This window comes from Pistacia vera, unplaced genomic scaffold, assembly GCF_008641045.1.
Source record: "Pistacia vera cultivar Batoury unplaced genomic scaffold, PisVer_v2 Contig195, whole genome shotgun sequence".
In the NCBI taxonomy this organism is placed as follows: domain Eukaryota; kingdom Viridiplantae; phylum Streptophyta; class Magnoliopsida; order Sapindales; family Anacardiaceae; genus Pistacia; species Pistacia vera.
In genome coordinates this window covers 1,033,529-1,044,402 of record NW_022195996.1, presented here as the reverse complement: position 1 = coordinate 1,044,402, position 10,874 = coordinate 1,033,529, and the positions used below count along the sequence as shown (strand labels likewise).

At 35.5% G+C, this 10,874-nt stretch overlaps 1 protein-coding gene across 2 annotated transcripts; it reads left to right on the top strand.

Annotated features, from left to right (window-relative positions):
- The first annotated feature begins 282 nt into the window (after window positions 1–282).
- Window positions 283–6,245, top strand: LOC116127729 (ubiquitin domain-containing protein DSK2b-like). 2 transcript variants are annotated; one of them, XM_031413371.1, is made up of 9 exons: window positions 325–366; window positions 628–878; window positions 2,159–2,932; window positions 3,479–3,720; window positions 3,799–3,912; window positions 4,307–4,365; window positions 5,059–5,087; window positions 5,644–5,733; window positions 5,818–6,245. In XM_031413371.1, exons 2-9 carry the CDS (start codon window positions 641–643, stop codon window positions 5,964–5,966), a joined length of 1,695 nt encoding a protein of 564 aa, XP_031269231.1. In that variant the 5' UTR covers window positions 325–366; window positions 628–640; the 3' UTR covers window positions 5,967–6,245. The 2 variants fall into 2 exon arrangements, with proteins under 2 accessions (XP_031269232.1, XP_031269231.1); XM_031413372.1 differs by having other exon boundaries at window positions 283–878; window positions 3,482–3,720.
- The last annotated feature ends 4,629 nt before the right edge of the window (window positions 6,246–10,874 follow it).

Here is a 10,874-nt window from a genome sequence, read left to right as displayed (position 1 = left end):
TTCATTAAAAATTTGGGCACCTAATCGTTAACGGCCCATCAGGCCCAAAGTAGGCGAGGCTGAAGCCCATTAAACGAGGTTTGATGACAGAAGAAGATTCTAGTGACGCGTGCCGTAGGAGCGTGGAGGAGGAACAAGATCTCCCATTAAGCTTGCTCAAAATCAATTGGGCAATCATCTCATACGGACAACCCACCTTCTTCTTCTCGAGTGTGACAAACTCGCGCCATCAGCCCGTGAATATCACATCAATTCTATTCTTCAACAAAGCACCACAACCAACAGACAAACAAACAACTCTCCCTTCTTTCTTTTGTCCTCTTTATTTTATTATCGTATTTTTGTTGTTTTTGTTTCACGTCTTAGGTGGGTTAACCAAAACTCAGTATCACGCGATTCCTCCATTTGTATTAAATCTTGTCACACAGCAACACGCGCACCAACACGAACACGAACACAAACACTTTGTTGCATTTTTGGGTTCTTAAATCTAATCGATTTTGCTTTTTTTTTTTTTTCGTTATTTTAGGGCTAGGGTTTGGTAAAATTTTAATTTGATAGATCGGTTTGTTTTTGTTTTTGTTTTTTTTTTTTAGTTTTTTTTTCTTTCTTTTAATATTATTGAAGGGGCCTCCCGAGGATGGGGGGTGGAGTAGACGGAGCAGTGGAGGAGGTAAGCGAATCAAACGGTGGAGATGCGGTGAAGGTCAACATCAGATGTTCCAACGGCTCGAAATTTTCTGTGGATATCGATCTCGAATCCACCGTTGAATCTTTCAAAACTGCTCTCTCTGAGAAGTGCGAAATTCCACCTGAACAACAGCGGTTGATTTACAAGGGTCGGATCTTGAAGGACGATCAAACCCTAAAAAGCTATGGTACCGTCTTATCATTCCATTTTTTTGATAATAATATATATCTGTTTGTACCTTTTTGGTTTTTTTTTTTTTTTTTTGAATTGATGTCGTGGAATCTTCGTTTTGATTTGTTGAGTGATTGATGTGGATAATTAAATTAAGGAGCATGAATTGGAGTTCATTTTTAGGGATTATTATACGATTTTTGGTTTTATATGTTCGATTAAATGAGTTGATGACGATAAAACACAGGATATTAACTATTTATGCTACTGGGTTTATTTGAAGATGGGAGTATTGAACCGTGGTTTGTGTATGGGAAGCTGTGAACACACCTAGTTTAGAATTGATGCTCAGTTGCGTTGTGCTCCAAAGTATGGATTTTGGAAAGTGAGTCTTCCCTCTCACACCTACATGTTGGAGCTAAATTTTTATCATAGACCATCAATTTTCCGACAGTCTATCTGACTTCTTAAAAGATGCCACCATCTAAAACCTCTTTGATTAACAGTGTTTTTTAAAACTTCATTTGGATTTATTAATATGATGTATCTTTGGGGCGTTCTGTAGAATGAAGATAGGAGGGTCAGAAGTAGGGAGGAAATTCAAAAAGGTCAGATGGGAAGGAAGGGGAAACAATATAACGTCAAACCGTTGATGTTCAAATCGTAATCATTACATGAAGGGATGGAAGCTGGACAGAAAGTTAAGAAAAAGGAAGAGAATCATCTTTTTAAGTTATCCTTGTCTTATGTAATGTTTACAAATATGGTAAACTTCAACATGTAAGGATAAAATGATTGATTATGATAAGTGGTGTTATATTTGTAGTAAGTAATTTGTATTTGTAGTCCTGAATCACCTTAGAAACTGGAAAGGAGTTTCTTATGATTTTGTATTTTCCTTTGACATGGTTATGCTCTTGATTCTCTGGAACATAGTTCAGAGTTGAAATCAGAGGACAGCATGTCGAAGAGTTTTTATATTCCATCAATTTGAGCGACAACTTATGCTGTAGTAGAAGTTCTGTAATTATTATTATTACTATTATTCAACTCTTTTTTGTTGCTTGCCTGAGCATTTAGTGTAGAATTGTGCCAAGGTATTGTCAGTGGCTTCCACTGGAAATTATTTGCCCTAGAATCGCATTTGTACACTTTTTTGGGGTAAATAGTTTACCAGCATAAATTTTTATATTTGATGGAAACTTGCTAGAGTGAATGATAAATTGCTGGAAGCAAAGATTTTTGCAATGTTATGTACCATGATTAATGTGAACGTTCTGTTTCTTTGATGGTTAGGTCTGGAGGCGGATCACACTGTGCACTTGGTTCGTGGTTTTGCGGCTGCGGCAGCACCAAACCCTACTGTAGCAACCAATACTGGAGGTTCAACTCCAGCTCAAAATGCTGCTAGAGCTGTAGGTACAAATGAAGGTGATACTCTGGGAGGATCTGGTTTTGGAGCTTCACTGTTTCCTGGTCTTGGCATGAATGGCTTAGGTGGCAGTGGTGCACCTGGCGGTTTATTTGGAGCTGGACTTCCTGAGTTTGAACAAGTGCAGCAACAATTGACCCGGAACCCTAACATCATGAGAGAAATAATGAACATGCCTGTTGTGCAGAACCTCATGAATAACCCAGAGATAATGCGAAACTTGATAATGAACAATCCTCAAATGCGTGAAATCATTGATCGAAACCCTGAGCTAGCACACGTACTTAATGATCCTGGCACACTACGTCAGACGCTTGAAGCAGCTAGAAACCCAGAGCTTATGCGGGAAATGATGCGCAATACTGATAGAGCAATGAGCAACATTGAATCTTCTCCCGAGGGATTCAATATGCTTCGGCGCATGTATGAAACTGTTCAGGAACCATTTCTTAATGCAACCTCAATGACTGGAAATGCTGGAAATGAAACTGCAAATCCTTTTACTGCTCTCTTGGGTAATCAAGCTGGGAATCAAGCCAGAGATGGGTCAACTAACCCGTCAACCACTAATTCTGATACTACTGGTTCTCCTGCTCCCAATACTAATCCACTTCCAAATCCTTGGGCATCTGGTGGCAGTAAGCTTTTGCTCTCGGTTGCTTCTTGTTTTATTCAAGATATTCAAAGTCTTAAGCAGTTAATGCCTTGGTTTTTTCTTAATGACGTTTGGTTCTTAAGCAATATATTTGTCCATCTTCTTTGTATCGTTTTTATTGTTCTCTGGATTTCAGTAGATGAGAAACTCATTGAGGCTCTACATTTAGCTATGTGTGAAATATGATGGGTTTAGCACAAACTTTTACGTCTTATAAAAGAGGATCCTTTTTTCTTTTAATTGTTTTCATAGATCCCTTGGCTGACTAAACAGTTTTTTGTGAGTTCTTGTGGAACTTGGAGGAAAACAGTTTGTTTGCTATACTCTAGTGTTTGAATGATTGCAACATCTGTTGAGTTATTTTCTATACATTTATACAATTTTCAGGCAGGCAACTTTTCTTCTTCTTCTTATCTCTCTTTTTTTTTTTTTTCCCCCCTCCTCAAATTCATCATTTGTGTTTAAAAGTGCTGGTTAATAGATGTTCATTACTTCCTGACAACCAGTTCTTGACTAAGTTTAAATTTAGCAGCTGGAGGTGCCCCGCCTAACACCGCAAGGTCTAATCCGCTTGGGGATGCGAGGCCACAGACACCTGCTGGCTTAGGTGGACTTGGTCTCCCGGGGTTTGAAAGCATGTTGGGTGCCATGCAGGATACTAATTCACTGAATCAGATGATGCAGAATCCGGCTATTTCACAAATGATGCAGAATCCGGCTATTTCACAAATGATGCAAAGCCTTCTCTCCAACCCACAGTACATGAACCAGGTATAAAGTTCTACTGTTTCCTGCAAAAGATATGGTTCAGATTGATGAATCTTGTTATCTAACATTATGAAGTTACAGATTCTTGGGCTTAATCCCCAGACGCGTAACGTACTTGATTCCAATTCTCAACTCAGAGAAATGATGCAAAATCCTGAATTTCTTCGTCAGTTGACTTCTCCTGAGACAATGCAGGTATGTTTATTTAGTTTGCAGCTGTTCAGCCATGCTTTTGCTCAGTGTGTCTCTTTATCTCCTTCTCTTCCTCCCTTTCACTCGGAACCTGCAATCCTCCTTTTGCTCATGGAACATTTATATTTATTTCTCCATCCACCTCCCATCGAACACCTTCACAGTTGCAAAAGTACACATGGCATGCTGGATTGGAATTGCCTATTGTGAAATTTTTTCCTGTATAAGCTACTGAGATTTGTATATGAATATTTTTTCTCATCCAAACCTATAATTAGTTTATGTGAAGTTGAAGGCTTTGTGTATAGGAATGATTTTTGAATTGTAGTGTGTGGAATGATGTGCTGGTAAGGTTGACATGTGAGTTGCTTATTGTTTTTCCTTTTCTCTCTTGCAGCAAATGTTGACTTTGCAGCAATCCCTGTTGGCTCAACTTGGTCGGTCACAGTCTCCCCAGTAAGCAGTGGCTTGATTCTCTTAATTTTTTCTGAAAGACTTCATGTAGCCAGATGCAGGATTAAGTCCTTTTTTCTTTTTGGGTTGAATTGGGTTTTATTTGATGAGGAACCTTGACTAGATTCTTATCTTTTTATTTTAGTAGTTTTTTAGTCAAAACATGATTCGATTGTTTTACGTTAGATTTAGTGCACTTATCCGGATAACTCTTTTGGTTTTAGCTTGTTGCTTGAAAAACTTGTTCTAGAAATTGGGTCATGAGCCATGGTTTCAACTTCTGAATCAAGAGTTTGGCTTACCATATTTTGCTTGACCCTGGGTAATAGTAGAAATGGACTTAGCCCAATAAAAAGCCTTTGTCATAGTTAGCATCCGGGCTTAATTATTTTCAGGTTCCTTCCAGTTTAGAATGTTATCATTTAACAAGAAAGAAATGAGAAGGGTAGAATTGAATTGTCTTCCTCCCTGCTGTCCTTAGCACGCTGAATCATTTGGTTCTCCCTCCTGGTTGAATCTATTTCAAAAGGTTCAACTTTTGAGCTTATTTTAGTGGCTGGTTTTTCATTTCAGTTACTAGGCTAGTTTTAGTTCATTTTTTTGACGGTTGATTAATGTAATAATATTCATTTGAGTTACTATTATTATATTTAATTATATCTTAATGTTTTCCCTGAATTTGGTGCTCTCTTGCAGGGAACCAGGCCAGACTGGTTTAGGGGCAGGTATCCAGTTGACTGTCCATACTTTCTTTTCCCTGCGTTTCTCTTTTTCTGGAATTATTATTTCTACAATCATATTTGATGATTTTGAGGAAGATTATTGCTTTGCAGCATGCCATACAAAATTATCATTTCTGCAGTTGACAAGCTTTAAATACAAATGGTGGTTTGTTATAGATATGAGATGCCTCTTACCTCATGAAAGGATTTTTCATAAGAATTCTTCTATTACCAGGAAACATTTTCTTGGTGATTGTTGTTAGTAAGGCCATGAGAAAGATCCTTCATGTTGAATGTCTGGCTGTTTTCTATATTCTGCTCAGATTGCCCTCTGGTATATGTTCTATGTACTGGAAATTGTGCTGACAATGGCTGTTGTGCTTAGTTATTTTTGTTTGTGGAAGGTTACTGCATAGATCCCTATTGATGTTCTGTCAGTTTTCTATATTCTGTTTGCGTTTCCCCTGCAGCATCTTGTATGCGTATGTGCTAAAAGTTATACTGACTCTGTAGTTTTTTCATTTTTCATTTTTCTTTAATGTGAAAATTGTATTTCTAGGAGCACCTAACAACATGGGTGGCTTGGAGATGTTGATGAACATGTTTGGTGGACTTGGAGCTGGCAGCCTGGCTACTCCCAGATCTGATGGTTACACTTGCATCCTCATTATTATTTTGTATGACTTACCTTAATCTTTGTCTGTATTGTACTTATTTTAGTTGGTCTTTTCAGTGCCTCCGGAACAATTATATGCCACCCAATTGTCACAACTTCAAGAAATGGGTTTCTTTGATACTCAAGAAAATATACGGGCTTTAATTGCCACTGCAGGAAATGTTCATGCTGCTGTGGAGCGTCTTTTAGGGAATTCTGGTCAGTAGATTTTATCAATGTTGAATACTATATGGCTGTTGCCCTTCATATGGACTTATGGAGTGCCGGAATAGTTCAGTTGGACCGGAGTTTATTCAAGTCCAGTTTGGGTTGGATATCATTTTACTATATAGTAAGGGCTTCAAACTTCGTTGTGTACTCTCTCTCTAGAGAGATCAATCAATCAGGCTGGAGTGTCTTGTACATACTCGGTATTAAGACTTTCATATGAATTGTTTGCAAAATTTATTACCCTTTGGAATGCGCAAATTTTACTTTTCAATGTGTCAATTGCCTACTGCATGGTTTTATACCTGATACCAATTTAAGGTTACCCCCTTTGTTGGTAAATCTAATCTCTAAGGAGGGAAAATCAAAAGGTGGCAATGGAGAGGATTATTTAAGAATGCTTAAGAGTTAGAGATAAATTTGCTGGCAGGAGATGAGTTCCCGAGGGGAAGTCTAGCAAGTTTCTTGATGTATTGGAGCAAAGAAGATGATGATAGAGAGTTTAAAGATACATTATAAATTTAGTATTACAGGAAGTGGATTTTGCATGGCCAAGCTTTACTTTTTGTCTCATTTTATTTTGATCACAATCCTATTCCCTGTTTGGTCAAGATATAACACGCGTATGGTAATGGAAAGATGTTCATGGGTAGAACTTTTTGCAGATAAGTAATCATAATTTGAGAGCACAAACAAAACAATGAAATTATTTCCTGCCAAAAGAGGAGGGACAATATCATGTGCATGTGCTCCTTTTCAAGTAAATATCTGGCAAAGTTGTGAATATATGTATTATAGATCATTCTTGCCAAATGGCTTTGAGACAATAATGTGTTCTTGTGAAGTAAAATATGAAGAAAATGATATGATAAAGTCGTTGTTTGTGGGTAGATGAAGATCAATCTTGCCCAAAGGGTCAGAGACAATATGTGTTCTTATATGGGTCAGTTTATGCGTGTTTTAATAATTCTCGTAATTGATTCAATGTTAGGTAAGTTATAAAAGATTAATCTTCAAGGTTTATTGGACATCTTACAAATTCAATGGATCAAATAAATCACAAATATGGTAATCTTTGGAGTTCGTCCATGGGTTAAGTCACAAATGATTTAATTCTTGACGGTCATTGAATACTCTATAAACCTAATGAATTAAATAAGTCACAAATGTGATAAATGATCGTTTTATAGGACTTGAACACAAAATCTCTAGGCAATCAAAAGTCTTGTCATTCGACCATCACCGAAAGAATATGAAAGAATACCAACTTCGTGTAAGTCGTACCAATCAAAGTTAACCCAATTCCACATATTTTATTACACCGTTTCAATGAAACCTTTGGAGTCTACGATTGACATGTGTTAATCTCTTAATCATCTCTAGCATCTACGGATTTTATCAAATACAACCCCCATCTTTTGTGAAATTCCTGTGGAGTTATACATTTTTTAATCAATTATCCCCTTGATGTATTTTTACATATTATCCAATTTGTTCCATCTATTTCCTTTTTTTTCTCAATAAATCCCTTTGACATTTTAAAAATTCATCAAAAACTATCTTTTTTTTTTTTTTTTTAATGCTATTATTAACAATTTGTTAAGTTTAATGAGTAAAATGACTATTTTGCCCACACAATCAACACTATCATATTAAAAATATAAAACAAAACAACTATTAAACATTTATGAGTTTAAAGGAAAAAATTGCTTGTCATATTTTATAAGTTTGAATATAAAAGTGCTAATCGTGCATAAGATTTCTTGTGTATTTTTGAAACGTCAAGGTGGTGATTGATTAAAAATGACATATTGTCTCAAACTTTATAAACATTGATGTGAGTATAATTATCATAAGGATTACTATCCCACACCTCCTGCGAGGTTTCAATTTTATCATTCATACCCCTAAGGTATGAAAAATTACCTTAACCTCCCTCCACATTTTGACAATTATTCAATACCTCCTCTCATTGGCTTTAATTGATAATTTTCTTCCATTTGGTTTGTTTCATTTAATCTTATGATATGAGATTTGTTAATATCAAATACACCATTTTATTCAAAAATTAAAAAACACCTTTGCCTTTAGAGATATATTAGGACTCTATTCAATTTTAAAAATATAAGTCTATTTTATCACTTCCCATCACTTACCAACTTAAAAAAAAAAAAATACTTTTTATTCCTCCTTACATTATTGTTCTTATAAAACATTAAAATGGTAGAATAGCTTCCACATAATTGATTATTTATTTATGATTTTATTTTAATTATCTTTTTGAAAGGAAAGACAAATTTACCAAAATTCATGTTTTAATTAAATTTTTGTTTAAATGTATTATATAAATGTGTAACATTCCCTAGGAAAATATAATTGTAAGTTCAAGGCTGATCTTATGTTTTTGGATATTTATTGAGTGAAGGATTTAAGAAATTCATTGAGTTAGTATCATTGTTTTAAAAACCGAACCGGAGGGCAACCCACTCTGATGGCCGGGTCATGGTTCAAGCGGTCCAAACGGTTGGACCGCCGGTTGAACCGATGGTTTGACAGGTTTAAAATCTAATAAAAACACCCCTGATAAATACCATTAGACCCTATAGGTTTGAAATCTAGCAAACACAACCTTGGCCAAATGCAAATCGGCGATCGATTGGGACAGCAGTGGTGACACATCAGGGAGGGTAGATCGGATGATGGGGAGGGTGAATCGGCAGTAACAAGTAGAGGAATCGCCGGAAAATGGCAGATCGGTGGTGGAAGTCACTGGTCGCAGTGGCTTTTTTTGGGTGAGATGACTGGATCTTCGTGAACGATGGCAAGGGAGCTTGGGAGAAGGTAGATTAGTGGTTGAGGAAGCCTATCGATGCCGGAGAAGGCCGATCGACGCTGGGAATGGAAGAAAAATACGCGGCAAAGGTGGACGACGAAATGTCACGCGGCGGCTGGAGATGAAGCGTGATAGCGCCGGAGAAAGTCAAAACTCAGAAGGTGATTTCAAACAAAGGGAAGGTGGAAGGTCGCCGGAAAAGGGGAGGTCATTGCCGATTTGCATTTGGCTAGAGGGTGTGTTTGCTAGATTTGAAACCTTCAGGGACTAATGGTAATGATCAGAGGTGTGTTTGTTATATTTTAAACTTCAAACAGTTAAAAAGAGTGACCCGACCCAGAGAAGGCCCTGGGTCCCGATCCAATCCGATTTTTAAAACAGAGGTTAGTATATGATGGAGAGGTAAAATAGACTTTTAATTTAAAAGTTGGATGGAATCATAACATATCATTGACAACAAAGGTTTTTTTAAATACTTCTAAAACGAAGTGGATGAGTGTGATATTAATCAATCTCATAGGGGGTAAATGAACTAGACCATACAAAACAAATCTATCAATTAAGGCTAATGAAGGGAGGTATTGGAAAATTCTTAAAATGTAAAAGGGAGGTCAGGGTAATTTTCATAACTTTGGGGTGTGAGTAACAAAACCGAAACCATAGGGAGGTGTCCTAATAATCCTTGTTGTAAACTTGTCAGTTTTTTAAAGTAAGAGGTACTACTTAATAATTTCCTCTTGCATATACGGTTGGGTCTTTTTAAAACTTGTAATTAATTGGTGACCTCCAAAGTGGCCAAAAATGGAAACATATCATATGCACAAAGCAATTGCATTTTATTATGGAAATTAATCATTTAATCCAAATGTTCAATATAGTATCTAACATTTTGATGCTTGGTAAACTTTCTCTATTTACATGATGCATATTTATTAATAAAAATATATCAATGTTATTTGAATTCTATGTATAAATTTTGTGATATATCAATAGTATAGGATGAAAGATTACCTCCTCCAAATATATATCTAACTTTTAATTACATGCATAACCTTTCTTATTTACAAGATGAGTTATTAATAAAACTATATTAATCTCATTTCATATTATTTACTAATTTTATATTAGTTGTTGATAATACCATATATTAAATCTATAATGTATCTATATCATAGAATAATCACTTCCCCAATTGTCATATCATAACTCGGAGTTAAAATTTTGGCAACTGATTGAAGTGTATATCTAACTTTTAGATACATGCATAAACTTTATTCATTTTATAAGATGAATAGTTATTAATAAAACTATTATACTTTTATTTAATAAACGGGTTTAGGTAGAACTCAATTCCGAAAACTAATAACTCTCCCAATTGTCATGTCATAACTTAGAGTTAACTGTTTCTGAAATTTTGACAACTCGTTGAAGTGTATATCTTTTATTCCACCTTACATTATTGTTTTTATAAAACATTAAAATGGTAGAATAGCTTCCACATAATTGAATATTTATTTATGATTTTATTTTATTTTTATCTTTTTGAAAGGAAAGACAATTTTACCAAAATTCTTTTTTTAATTAATTTTTTGTTTAAATGTATTATATAAATGTGTAACATTCCCTAGGAAAATATAATTGTAAGTTCAAGGTTGATTTTATGTTTTCAGATATTTATTGAGTGATGGATTTAAGAAATTCGCTGAGTTAGTAGATGATGGGTGGGTAAATTAGACTTTTAATTTAAATAATTGGATGGAATCATAACATATCATTGACAACAAGGGTATTTTTAATTCCCCTAAAACAAAGTGGATGAGTGTGACATTAATCAATCTCATAGGGGGTAAATAAGTAGACCATACACAATGTAAAGGGACGTATGAATAACAAAACCGAAACCTTAGGGAGGTGTGGGTAATAATCCTTAGTGTAAACTTGTCAGTTTTTTAAAGTTAGATGTACTGATTATAATTTTCTCTTGCATATACGGTTGGGGCTTATTAAAACTTGTTATTAATTGGTGAATCTTCACCTCCAAAGTGGCAAAAAATGGAAGCATATCATATGCACC

Excerpts from the sequence above, each read along its gene's own strand:
- LOC116127729 (XM_031413371.1), top strand. The coding sequence starts at position 641 with ATGGGGGGTGGAGTAGACGGAGCAGTGGAGGAGGTAAGCGAATCAAAC. Across the intron at positions 3,721-3,798 it reads ACCCACAGTACATGAACCAG|ATTCTTGGGCTTAATCCCCA; the intron begins GTATAAAGTTCT and ends ATGAAGTTACAG. Across the intron at positions 5,088-5,643 it reads CCAGACTGGTTTAGGGGCAG|GAGCACCTAACAACATGGGT; the intron begins GTATCCAGTTGA and ends TTGTATTTCTAG.